The sequence below is a fragment of the Suricata suricatta genome, chromosome 1, assembly GCF_006229205.1.
Source record: "Suricata suricatta isolate VVHF042 chromosome 1, meerkat_22Aug2017_6uvM2_HiC, whole genome shotgun sequence".
NCBI classification, from domain to species: domain Eukaryota; kingdom Metazoa; phylum Chordata; class Mammalia; order Carnivora; family Herpestidae; genus Suricata; species Suricata suricatta.
The window spans coordinates 61147619-61161923 of record NC_043700.1 but is presented as its reverse complement, the minus strand read 5'-3'; the positions used below and the strand labels follow the sequence as shown (position 1 = coordinate 61161923).

Genomic DNA, 14305 nt, shown 5'->3' with positions numbered 1-14305 from the left:
AAATGCATTGGGGACAGTCACGCAAAATAGCCCCTGCCTCCAAGAAGCTTCAGGAAGCAGAGGAAAGGGACTGAGCCATCAATGGTCATACCATAGAGTAGAAAACATTTCACTGGTAAGCGGAAATAAGATGCTGTGGGAACTTCATGAGAGGGAAACCATAAGTAAAAAAAAAAAATATTAAGCTGAAGAGAGCGACAAAGAAGACGACTCCAAAAAAGCAAAAACAATTTTAATAAAGAAAATGTCTACCCTTCTAAAATCACACACGCTTAATACATTTATAATACATTGAAGTTATATCTTGTTCTTTAAAATATCTTCTCTCCAAATGACTTGAGGCTCAATCATGATTACAGGATGCATGAAATTAAGCATATTAACACAACACAACCACTTAGTACTCTATACGTTATTTACAAGACTCCACAAGGCACACAGTTTATACAAGTTAATATGGGCTATATGAAGTGTTCTCAGTTTTCAGGTATTTATCCCTGCTAGCCAGGGTGAACATTCTTTTAACATTATACTTTGGTGTCCTCCTTTGAAAAATGGACTTTGAAAAAGTTAAAAATGGGTTACTATATAGGCACTGATGTATGGAAAATACACTCTGTAGTTTTACATATTGAAAGCTGGAAATGCCTTTTGAGCCACATATATATTTAGGCTAGAAAAACTCGACAAACACTGTGAAGAATGGAAAGCCTCCTGACCAACAGTTCAGATGAATATAATTCAACGATCTGCTGCACTACTAGTTTGCTTGTTAAATTTGTTGTTCTGAAACCCTTTGGTTGTCAGGTACCAAAATAGTTTTGAAGTTAGAGAACTGCTTTCCCACTTAATTCTTGTGGGCGGCCCAATTCCCCATGATATTCACAGCTGAGAAGTATTTTTATGCATTTTTATCTTAAGTGATAAATCAGGAGCAAATTAAATCTTGTCTTAAATTTTTAAAAAATTCAAATCAGTCTTGAATGACTTCAAACTGTAGGTATGTAAGACACAGACTGAGCTCCACATGTTGAATGCTGCTTTTGCACACTGTCACCTCTGTAAGAGTGCAATGTCTATCATTACATCAAGATGGCCCAATCTATTGGCCATGTAACCTAAGCAAATCAGGATGGCCCAATCAAATGCGTATCAAATACCGTGTTTCTAAAGTCAGTCAACAGTAATACAATTACATTCTAACAAGCGGAATATAAAAGTCTTTGTATTATATATGTAAGTTTACAGAAGCACTTGAAGGATGTCCGATCAAAACTACAGTCAGAAGATTCCAAAGCCCATACATTTTGTCCAAATGTAATTATGACAGTTACAATAAAAGCAGTAAAAAGCAAGACAAGCAAATTTCGGGCTTTCTTAAACAATTACAACCTCACTCCTTGGGGGAATGAAAGTATTGTTGTGGGTTGTGCTTGTTTTTAGACAGATGTGATCTGGGGCTATATGCTAGAGCAGTTTCAGATTTTTTCATTATCATCATTGTTGATTTTCTTAAATGCGACTGGGCTTGCTTGTTTCAAAGAACTCTTAGAAACATCTGTGTGCATGGTAGACATGGCTATTGTCTCATAGTCATCATCCCGAGACCGGAAATCACAAAAGTTAAAGAAGAAATGTAAGTCTCTCTGGAAATTTTTGTTCAGAAATCCATAAAATATGGGGTTGACACACGTGGATATCATTGCCGTAAGATGGCACAGCAGGAAGAGTAGATTGTGGTTGCACGTGGCAATGATCTGATGATTCCAGTCAAACACAGTGTTAAAGATGGTCAGAGGCAGCCAGCAGACCGCAAATGCTACCACAATGGACAACAGCATGATGTTGATCCTTTTGGTTTCACTGGACCTGTACTTATTGTCTCTCATCTTGTCCATCATGTTGTTTCTCTTTTTTAAGCGTATATAGATCTACGGAGAGAAAAAAAAAAAAAGTTCAAAGTTCAAACAGAACCACCCAGTGAATGTGGAATTCTGTGGAAAGAAGGTTAAAATGGAAATGGTGGTGGGGGGGATTATTCTTACCTTGAAGTAGCAAATAAATATAAAACAGAGTGGGCCAAAATACTGCAGCATCAAGAGGAGAGTTGTGTACGACAACCTATGAGAGTCTGATGGAAATTTATCAAAGCACACGTATTTGTCCTTGAACGCGTCGAGTGTCACATTCTGGAAGGGCTCATCAGTCAACACTTGATAGATGAGAAAAGGTAGAGAAGAAACCACGGCAAGGACCCAAATGATGGCAATACCTATGTAAGCGTGTCTGTTATTTGGTCTCCACCCTCGCGGGTTGATTATCAGCTGATGTCGCTCCACGGCGATGAGAACCAGAGAAAAAATGGACACAGTGATCGAAACACATTGCACAAAAGGATTCAGTTTGCACATCGCCTCACCAAACACCCAGTGGTCCATCAATGTGTAGACAAATGTGAAGGGGAGACACATGATGGCAACAAGCAAGTCTGAGAAGGAAAGGTTCACAATCAGGATATTGGTAACGTTTCTCATCTCCTTTTGTTTCAAGATGATAATGATCAAGGCCAGGTTTCCAGAGACTCCAAGAATTATTACAGCTCCATAAGCAAGAGCTAATGTAAATATCATGGCCAAGGGCAGATGACAATCTTCACTTTCAAAAGCCAAAAATTGGGAATTCTCTGAAAAATTACACAAGATTGAATGATTTTCGACCTGGGAAATTAATGTTGAGTTCATTTTGATTGGTTTGGTTTTTATAGGTTACTCTAGACAAATGGAAAATATGTTTCTTCAAAGCAGATCAAACATTCAGCTTATTCTTATTCTCCATATTGCATTCCATTTATCAAAATTATTCTGAATTCTTCATTCCCTTAAACTGATGAACAATCTGTAAAGAGAAAATGACCAATGGCATTACTACTTTCGTGGAAAGCAGTCAAAATGAATTCTGACTCATAGTGCTGTTTTAAGTGAAGACACTGAAATAAAGAAACATACGTAATCTTTATAAACACCTTTTTTTTTAAAAGCAGAAACAGTGCAAACATTTTGAAAAAAAATTTTCTAATATTTTAAACTGGGCTAGCAATTGACAACATTACTACACTTTGACTCAGCAAAATGCAGTAGTCTATAAATTAGTAAGATATGCGTAAATCTCATGCCCAAAGTCTTAGATAAACCACGGTCAACAATTCCTAAATATTGTAAATATTTCCATACTTACAATGTACATATGAGCATGTAACAAAAGGTTTAATGGACAGGTTAAAACATAAGATATGAAACAAAGATAAACAACAAAAACCACATTTCCCTAATCCTTCCTCTTTACTAGAGAAATGAAATAATTAAGTTGTACTAAGAGCTCTACCATACACTGTGCTCTTTACGGCAGACATTATTGAGCACAAATATATTCAAAAGGAGATGTGAATTCACTGAAACATCAAAAAACTTTGTCATATGAAGGGCTGTGGAAGGCACAGAAGATTTCTAACACAGAAAAGAATAGGAGTGGATAGATGTCTTCTCATATTTGAATGGCTAGCATGCACTATAGGAAATTGGGCTTAGAATATTTAAGACAAGCTAGAAACAGGACCAAGGAGAGGATATGACCGTGTGTATGAAAAACAAAACAAATTTCACATCACTATGAGGAACAGAAGTTTAATCAAATGAAATCAACTGCCTGCAGAACCACGGGGTGTTCTATACACAAGAGTCTGTAGCAACTACAGGAGAGACTTTTGGGGGGATCTCGCCTAGTGTAGGAGAGTCAACTGGGTAACACCGAAGTTCCTTCTAACTTTAAGATTTGAGGATTTTAGTAAAATGTCAGAAGCTTTCAAAGAATTTCTAAGGTTTTATACAAGTAAATATCCTCCCTCCCCACTAGACTGTATCCTGACACAATGCCGGGGTCTACAACTTAGTGGTAATTGTGATACAAAGATTCTTTTCTTACCAACAGGACAAATTACAGACAATGGTTTTCTTAGAGATTAAAAGCTCCTTTAAAAAAAAACTGATTTCCTCCAGATTGTTAAATAAATATATGAGATTAGGCATTTCTTATGTTAATTACAGGCAATTGTGGTTGTGTTAAGAAAGGGAATTGCATTTATTTCTTTTTTATGTGAGAATAAAGAAGACCATTCAGATTTACTTCCATTTCAAAGGAGACAAGAAATTTATTGAAACATTTGCCTTTTAAGTGACACCTCTAATAAACCTTTTCTTGAGTATTTTTGTTTTCTAGAACATGAGGTGTTTTTTATTATAAAACCACAACTTGGCTAAATAAAACTGAATAAAAATAAAGATTTCTAACATTTAGCGAGAATGAAACTATTAAGATGAGGAGTGATTTCAAGTGTAAACATTTTTAGAAGCATGGGTCTCCCCTCCTCTGTGCAACGACCAGTAAATAATGACACCTAAACTTAATGCAGTAAATGGAGCGCCTGGTGGCTCAGCTGCTTAAGCATCTGACTTTGGCTCAGATGATATTGCAGTTTGTGGGTTCGAGCTCTCCATGGGGCTCTGTGCTGACAGCTCAGAGCCTGGAGCCTGCTCCAGGTTCTGTGTCTCCCTCTCTCTTTCTGCCCCTCCCACTCCTCCTTTTCAAAGACAAATAAACATTAAAAATTTTTTAAATAAATAAACTTAATGCAGTAATTACCATTTTTCTCTTAAGAGTACCAAAGGCAGAGAGAATAACTTCTGTCTCTTAGTGTCTGAGAACAAACCTTGGAGAAATAATAATCTAACATTTCTTTTTTTGGAGAATTTGGAGAATTTCTAATTGTTCTTAATGTTTATATTTGTTTTTGAGACAGAGACAGAGTGATAGCAGGGGAAGGGCAGAGAAAGGGAGACACAGAATCTGAAACAGGCTCCAGGCTCTGAGCTGTCAGCACAGAGCCCAATGCGGGGCTCGAACTCACAAGCCCTGAGATCATGACCTGAGCCAAAGTCAGATGCTCAACCAACTGAGCCACCCAGGTGCCCCTTGAATACCTATTTTGTACCAGGCATTGTTTTAGTGGAGACAACAGAGACTTCATGGGGTTTCTAGTCTTGTGGGCAAAGAACGCAAGAAAAAATAAACTGGTAAAACGGATCATATGCCAGATGATAAATATTATGCAGAAAAATAAAGCAAGAAAGGGGTTCTGGGGTTGTTGGGATCTGTACTTTATTAGTGGGTGGTAGGGAAGGTCCCTGCTTGCCTGGAAAGGTGGCATATGAGCTAAAGCCTGAAAGTGGTAAGTGAGGAGGCCACGTTGATATGTCAGGGACTGTATCCTATGTGGAAAGAACAAAGACCGGAGTTTACCTGGCATATTAAACAGCAATAATAAGTGGAATAAGTAAGAGGGAGACTAGTAAGAAAATAATTAGGAAGAGAAAGCAGAAGAGGACCGGATTACTTAAGTATTCCATGAGACAGTCTGACTTTTTCTCTGAAAAAGAAGGGGAATCACTGGAGTCTTTGGTAAAGGTGTGAAGTTCTAGGAGTTGGTTTACAATATTACTCTAGCTGCTGCTTTCCACAGACTTAAGACAGGAAAGAAATAGGGAGATTCATTAAGAGGCTATTTCAATAACAGAGGCACAGACCGAGGTGTTTAAGGTGCAAAGAAAGAAAAATAGAAATTTTAAATCCATTGACTTATTTTGACAAAATTCTATACAAACTGAATTAATGTAAACATTTATCAAATTATTGGAAGTGTGGATTACAAAGGCAGTGTCCTGCAGATGGTTTTAGGTGCACATACTGAAATTCAACTCTGATCCCTTTGAGGTTATATATATTAAAACATTTTTTTAGTGTTTTATTTATTTTTTGAGAGAGAGAGAGAGAGAGAGCGAGCGAGCAGGGGAGGGTAAGAGAGAGAGGGAGACACAGAATCTGAAGCAGACTCCAGGCTCTGAGCTGTCAGCATAGAGCCTGACATGGGGCTTGAACCCATGAACCGGGAGATCAGGACCTGTGCTGAAGCCGAACGCTCAACTGACTGAGCCACCCAGGCGCCCCATGAAATTATATTTGATGGACATGCTCTGTGAGGAATAGCAGTCTTTCTAATACCTAGATGCTAACTTAAATGCAAACGGTTTTTTAAGTGTTTGCAAAGCCTCCTTTTCTAAATCTTATGCTCGGTAGTCATTCCAGGTTGATTACACCCTCTGCACTGGATAAAATGTGTATTTTCCGCCTACCTTAATATAGTTTCATGGAAGAATAGTTGTCAGGAAATAATACTCAGAGAGAAAGCATTCACATACCTTATCTTTGCACAAAGAAAAATAAGTTTGATATTCAGTATTCTGATATTTAAAATAAGATATGCAACTAGAGACGCTGCAAAAATTCAAGGTTGTTAAATCTCAATATAGTGGTTATGAGCAACTAGAGACAAAACATACATCACCACTTGGAAAACTGGCCTCCTTCCAAGGAATGCTGGTCTTCCACTGTTTGCTGTTCTTAGTGCTGTTACTACCTGAAAATACAGGTTTCCCGTCATACCCTGCAGCAGATACATTTTTTTGTATACTCAGAATTGGCTGTTCACCTTACTTGTTTTGGAAAAGAAATATCAGCCTTGTTACATACAGCCTCCCAAAGTTACTGCTAGTTTATCTACGTGAGTTACATAATTCTCTGTTCCTTCCTTTCCCAGGAGGGCTGGTTCAACAGACAGCTGCCTTACAACGATAAGGAAAGACTAATAATGCTGTAGTCACCCACCGAAAAGCACTCAGTCTGAAGTCACAGGTGGGGTACTGGGCTGGAGAGCTTTCTGCTCTCTACCAGGAAAGCATTCTAGAATCTTGGGACTAACAGATACTGTTTCTCTGTTTCTGTCCAGGGCACTTCCATCTGCCTGGGGGCCACCTAGTGAGATACACTTTTTCCTAGGATCCAGGTAGGCATGGCAAATCAGAACGCTGGGGGGGGGGGGGGGGGGGGGGGGGGGGGCGGTGGAGAGAGAAAGAAAGAAAAAAATAAAAGAGATGTCAAAACACACTCCCCCTTTGCCCTCCCTTAACTTTTTCCTGTGCTCCAGCAGTTACCAAAGAATGAAATGGGCTGGTTAAACCAAAATTCCTGTTGCCAGGCTCACGTGCCCACCTTTTGTCACACAGTGTCACTAAGTAAACTGCCCCCAATGTTTCTCTTTCCTAACCTTCTGGCCTCCTCCTCCATTTGCCAGCTATCTGTCCAGGAACAAGGTCTCTACCCGTGACGATGAGACTGGCAAACAAAGCATCCAAACCAAAAATAAAAGAAGCAGGGCCAGTTCTCTCTGGACCAACCTCAGTTCTTAAAGCATCTGCCTCTCTCCCGTCTACCTGGAGACACCAACGGTAGAGCCGCCTCTACTTCCAGTCCACGCATTAGGACATGCTTTAGGTCCTCCAGTCCTAACCCTGATGGTTTCTATCATCGCTGTTCCTCAAGGAGCTAAAGAGTTGATGATTGAAACTCAGAAATAAAAGACTAGGGCTCCGGGTGTCCACCGGGGCGCGGCGACAGCCTGGAAGGGCCCCGCACCGACGGAACGGGGCTCCGTTCCAGCCCAGAGGCGGGGAACCCACAGCGTCTGGGAGGGCGCCGTGCCTGCCTGGGGTCCGGGCGCCCCCCGCGCGACATGAGCGGCGGGACGGGGACCGAAGTGGACCAGTGGTCAAACCCACCCTTCCTCAGACCAGACTCTCCCAGCCACCGGTTCCTCCGCTCAGACTCCAGCGGAGCCAGCTCAAAACACGAAACAAAACAAAAACCCCAAAAAACAAAAACCAAACCAAAACAACAACAACAACAACAAAACAACCATCCACGGAAGATGCGCGAAGCCAAGGGAAGACGGCCTCACGCGCAAAGAGGGGCGAACTCGTATCCGCGTCCGGAAATCCTGGCGGAGCGGTGTGCGATCCGCCAACTCCCGCTCCCCAACGCCGGCCCACACCCACCGGCAGGAGTCTCGGCGTCGGCCGGTCATCTGCAGCACCTTGCGACCCACCTGCGCCGGGAGCCCGACTGCAAAGCTGACTCCACGTCCCACCTCAGTTTCCCAGAGTCCATTCCGGGCCCTCGGCACGTTTTGTTGTTGTTGTCGTTTTCTCTTATCCTCCACCCCCTCAATGAGAGATTCCTCAAAAGTCCCTAAAAAGATGTAAACTTGAAACTTACCCACTGTTGGATTCGTCTTTTCGCCCGTTTGTTAAAGCGGGACGAACGGTAATGGAAGGGAGCAGAGCCGGGAGAAAAGAGCCGCTGGTATCTCTCCTGCTCAAATCCTAAAGATTGATGAAGATAGGAAGAGACGCCCCCTTAAAGCCGAACTCCACCTCATCCCCACAGATCACGTGACGGCGCCCCGCGAGTAGCGCCTGATGCCCCCCCACAGACACCTCAGCTTCGATATGCACTTCGGGGGTGCGTTGCCTAGGAATTCTGGAAGGAAAGGAAATTAAACTTATCCGCACGTTGTTAGGCACAGACGCACGGTGCAGAGGAAAGTAAGCGCGCATCCCCACGGTCCTGGACTCCCAGGAAGGCAATTTACAGGGCTTTACGAAGTCAGAGCCACTGTGTGTTCCTTTGTTTGCAGGTCAGTGCCATCTTGTGGCCGAACTTCTACCCGGCTGAAAAGCTGGAGCGTCAGCCCAACTCAAGAATGAACGGGGGTGTTATTTAGGAGAAAAGGAAATGTGAAATTCACCGCAGCAATGTTACTAATATGTTCCTTGCTTTCTTTGGTGACGTTTGTATATTTCCCACACCAGTGCAGAGAAGTTGTTCCCCCTCCCCCATTTTAAAAGCGAACAAAGAAAAGACCTTAAAAAAGCAAAAGTAGCAAATCTCGGATGAGATAGTCTGGCCTTTTGTCCTTATTTCTTTCCAGTGAGAAAATGCAGTCAGGTTTGTTCCCAGTGCCTAGATGCCTTTTTTTAGGGGAGCACACTGAACGGAACATTTCCCTGGTGGTCAAAAAGAGTCAATGCCATTTCCTCGGTGCTTAATCTACTGCTGTACTGAACGTTATGAAGAAAAGAATGGAATGTACAGAGTACCTTGACGGTAGCAAAGCCATCATAGTGTCTGGTGATTCAGGATCATTACGGGTAACACTGATCTCAGATGTTTTACATAGTTGTATTCCACTTTGAAAAACCAAAGTTGTGTATTTCACACACACACAAACACACACGCACACAAAAATCATTTACTCGTGAATAAAACTTCTTCCAAATCAAACTGCCAAAAAATAAAAAGTGCTCCTAATAAAGATACAGGATACTGCCTAGAATATGCATAAAAGTTTTATTACATAACAACTACGATTTCATTCTGTCTTCAAACTAAAAACAAAACCAAATTCCAAGACAAAGGGAATGACCTAAACTTTACACTGTTAAAATATGTTTTCTTTCTCTGGTTATTAGGCAAAATAAACACTATTTAAAGTTCAGTATAAGTCACAACTCATTTATTTATATAGTGATGTAAACATCTCTTGTTTTTTTTTCCAGGAAATCTTTCTAAAATATTTGTCATTAGACATTTTTATATAGTCGAAAAGGGATTGTGATCAAGAATTAAAATATCGTGGTCATGTAACAAATGAACTACAATAATAGATGGGAGCATACATTTTACAAAATCCCATTGTTGGTTAAACAGAGTAAAATGGCATATATATTTTCTTTTATTCTTTTCTTTTTTTTCCCCAGGAATGAAAATATAAGGTATAATTTAGGAATTTCAATTCTTTTAAAGAGCAATAACTCTAGGTTTCTAACCTCCTTCTGTCTACTTCATTCCCTCAAATCATATTCTGAGAAGCAAGTTTGGCCCAAGGTTTTGATCATCAAACTGGCTATTTTTCGTCTGCTCCAAGAATTACAAATGAAATAATTTAATTCTCTATGAAGAGTACATTTTATGTAAACATTTGTGCCATGTCTGCAAATATTCTGGAGTTGAAAATATAATCTGGACTCGTTAGACACTTTCCTTTCTGTGTTTCCCACCAATGCCAAGAAAGTCATGTCTGCAAGAATACCCCAAATAAACGTGAACGTTGTAGTTTATCTTTTTAAGTGAATTGTCATAAAGTGTCCCTCATAAGGCAACTTCATAAAGCTACATTCTTGAAATATTACTATCAAATACCATTCTTTGAAAGTTCATTGGTCTCGGGGCGCCTGGGTGGCTCAGTTGGTTAAGCCTCCGACTTCGGCTCAGGTCAGATCTCACGTTCATGGGTTCGAGCCCTGCGTCAGGCTCTGTGCTAACAGCTAGCTCAGATCCTAGAGCCTGCTTCCAGTTCTGTGTCTCCTTCTCTCTCTGCCCCACCCCTCTCATGCTCTGTCTCTCTCTGTATCAAAAATAAATATTTTTTAATAAACATTAAAAGAAAGTTCATTGGTCTCAAAGATTTTTCTGTGTCAAATTCTGCGATGCAAAAACAAGTTTGGAAATGCTCACCAAGAGCAGCAAATTGTATCATTCTCTAGGAGTATCATTTACTAAGTACTTGTTCAAAGTGTAAAATATAAAATTTAATTGAATTGAATTTAAAGAAGTGTAAAGTAAAAAATTCAGGATAGTATGATAACCTAATACAACATAAGATCCTCTTATATAATGTAATCTTATGGAAGGTTTAACATAACATAATCTGAGTTCCTCAGAAGACATATGTTAAAGAGTAATCTGAATTCCTCAAAAGGTGTACTAAGGAGAAGATATGTATGAAATAAAGATAACTTCTTTTTCTACTCTTAAATGAACAGCCAGTTTTATACTTTCCTATTTGGGATTCAAACTAGATAAAACCTCACCTTTGCTAGGGAGAGAGAAGTTTTCCATTTTCTGTTATTTTCTTCTGAAATTTCATAGCATTCACCTATAGACCATGACTAGAAGAATTAAATTAATGACCTGTTCCCATGTTCTCTTGGGCAAGTCTTTTGTTCTGTCATTTAAACAGAAGGAAGAATAGGCTCTATTCATTGAATCTCTGTAGACCTTAGCTTTCTCATCCAGAAAATGGTCTAACCCTTTAAATTGCAGGAGTCAATGACTGCCTAGATAAAAGTGTATCACTCTACCTGCTGCTGGTATTTATCCATTGTAACTACTTTATTGGTCTCTTGATGAATTTCTGCTGCAAGAGTTAATTAAAGTTTCTAAAATGCTATTAGGCCTTGATATAGGAAAATTGCCATAAATTATTGCTCAGATAAATCTTAATAGGCGTTAACACTACATGTGATAACCAGAATGTAGATGATATTGGAAGGAGAAAAGTCCATTGAAGTAAAACTTAATATGAATCATGTCAGTGAATTAGTTAATATTCTATGCATTAATTAGGTGCCAGTTTTTCCTTCTTTCCATAACTTACCTATTGCATTTATTTGAACTGATGATGTCACAGAATACAGATTGCAACATTATTGTATGGACCACTGAGAAAGAAAGAAAATGCTTCCAGTAAAGGAGTGACACACAATTTTAAATGATCTCAAAGTTAGAGTACTATTTTTTTTAAATCCTCATCTTAGAACCAATGAAATGTAGGAGATAAAGACTTTTAACTAAATTTGTTAGTACAATAAAATAGTCAAAACAATCACTTAATTCAATTGTATTAATGGGCAGAATTATTCATTTTGGGGGGGACTTAACTAGTAGAAAAGAGTGACAATTTCTTTAAAATATTAGTATACAGGTATGTAGGCAAACAATTGAATTATCTTCCTTGTGTAGAGGAGCTAAGTAATACTTATGGATTTGTTCTTTTAAAAAAATTTTTTTTAATCTTTATTTTTGAGAGTGAGACAAAAAGAGACAGAGTGTGAGCAGGGGAGAGGCAGACACAGAATCCGAAGCAGGCTCCAGGCTCCAGGCTCCAAGCTGTCAGCACAGAGCCTGATGCAGGGCTCGAACCCACAAGCGGTGAGATCATGATCTGAGCCGAAGTCGAACACTTAACAGACCGAGCCACCCACGCGCCCCTTTATGGATTTGTTCTTGATTTGAAATGGGAATGCACTTCAAGAAAGTTCTCGTTACATAGCCCATCGATTTAGAGTATTTTTTTTAATCTCTCAGAATAAGACTCTAGAGGACTAGGGTCTTAAAATTACTTAGTAAATATCCAAACATTTTACTGCAGATCTCACCTTGTCAGACACCTTCCAGACATTCAACAAAAATGTAATGTTATTTTTACAAGAGTGACACATTATATATTATTACATGGTATAATGAACAGAGCTTTGCCATTGTTACTATTATTAGTTTTGGTGATATTTATCACTATTTACTTCATATCTCCTCTCAAAGACATGGAGTAGGACTAGCTGGTGACAAGGGAAAGTGTGAATGCCACCTCTGAACCTGCTGTCATCTATGACAAGTGTCTCCGACCGTTCCTCTTGCCCCACCCCCTAATCTCAGGCTTAACATTAGACCTTTTCACAACACTGCGCTTCAGGCAGTGACATCAATAGATCAGACTTGGTCCCATGATGTAAAGCTATTTCATGTCCCTGAGAGAGGGCAATTTCCCCCAAAAGTTAAAAAAGAAGACTCCTTAAGCCCACATAAGTAATATCACAAGCTGGCGCAGATGTGATAGGAAGTGTTCCCAGGTATCGCTTTGCTTCGGTAGGTATCCCTTCTACATTCCTTTGTTTAAAGTCTGGTTGTTGCTTCTCTTTCTTCAGATGCATATAAATCTACGAAGAGGAAAAAATACCCAAAGATGGGCTGAGGTATAATTGGACTCTTCTGAACCCAGGAAATTGCTTGGCTACCACTCTCTACTAGCACAGCATATGGATAAAAATACTGCAACTGCACAGATTATTGAAACTACAAACTCAAAGCCTTAGTTGAGCCTTAAATACTGCTCAGAAATTCTTGGGCTTGAGTGATTTCCAGTTTCTTTCCTTTTAGAAGATCTTTCAAATTGTCATTTTTCTCCCCTAGTCTCCTGCCTCACACCCCAGTTTCAGTGGCCTCCTTCTTCCTTCTGAATTAAGTAAAAACTATAGAGTATTTACTCCCTAAATTCTATATCCCTAATTTCAGCAGTGAATTCTCCCAGTTGTTTCAGCCCCCAGGCCTTGAGTCAGCCAAGCCCACTGAGTTTTCCCAGCTGACACCCCAAATACCATGTGACAGAGACAAGCCACGACCATTGTGCCCTCCCACTCAATCCATGAACATAAATTCCATGAGTGAGTTGTTTTTTCCACTAAATTTGGAAGGTTGGTTACACAATGGTATAATATAACACCTGTTTATTCAACAACTCCGTTTTCTTGGCTCAACATTAAAATGAAAACAAAAATAAAATTGTTCACTCTTTCATTGTAACTCTCTCACCCATAGCTTCTGTAGTTGTCTTCTCTTTCTGGTAACTTCTCTGAAAATAAGGAACATTTACTGTCCTTTCATTTGCTCCTCAAATATGGCCCACCTCTGCCCATAACACCAATGACCAAAGCCCACGGACACGATTCAGACTTTATTATATTTATGCTTCATGTTGCATTTGACTCTCTAGACCATCCTATGCTCTTAGAATCTTCTTTTCCTTTTTACTTCATGAACTCACACTGCAGGCTTTTCTGATCCCTTACTGGATGCTCCTCAGTCTCCTCTCCCAGGATCTGCTGTCTCTATCTACTCCTTTAGGTGTTTTTCTTCCCAGGACCTTGCTATATAAACGAGTCTGAGATAACACACGAGTATTAGCTTAAAGTGGCCACCATATCGTTTTCTTCTTCACAGCAGGCTAGGACTATTAGCCAGACAGCACCAAACTCAAATTCTCACACATCTAATTGCTTTTAACTAATCCATATATGTATATTTTAACCCAGTTAGAATCCATCTACGTATCATACTCTGAGAAACTGAATCTGTCATCTGTACACCAGAGATGAAACAAATCCTATAACCACGACAGATACCGAACTGCTGCTGCCTTTTGGAGCTCTCTGAACCATGTCTCCCAACTTTGCCACTGAGTGATGTCACCTAGATAAGTAGGCCCCCTCTCTACTTTTCCCTTCTCCCCAAGAGTCCCTTGTCCTCTCTCTTTTCTGGACGGTAGCAGTAGGCTGCTGTCTCTGGAAGCACTGTTGCTGGGAGCGACTTCCCATCATGCAACTCTGTCCAAGACACCAGCCAGAAAGGCTTGTGTTTTACTGCCTTTTGTGGTCCTGTCTCTTTCTTGATTGACCTGAACTTC

General features: G+C 40.0%; 1 protein-coding gene across 2 annotated transcripts in view; it reads right to left on the bottom strand.

Moving 5' to 3' along the window:
- Positions 1 to 211: 211 nt before the first annotated feature.
- Positions 212 to 14305, bottom strand: part of NPY1R (neuropeptide Y receptor Y1) — a 19862-nt gene continuing 5768 nt past the window's right edge. Inside the window, exons 1-3 of one of the 2 annotated variants that reach the window (XM_029939281.1) lie at positions 8221 to 8361; positions 2046 to 2895; positions 212 to 1931 (exon numbers count right to left, since the gene is read on the bottom strand). In XM_029939281.1, the coding sequence (XP_029795141.1) occupies positions 1479 to 1931; positions 2046 to 2741 (1149 nt within the window). In that variant the 5' untranslated portion in view covers positions 2742 to 2895; positions 8221 to 8361 and the 3' untranslated portion in view covers positions 212 to 1478. Of the gene's footprint in view, positions 1932 to 2045; positions 2896 to 8220; positions 8362 to 14305 lie in introns of those variants that run through there. The other variant, XM_029939288.1, reaches the window with a different exon arrangement.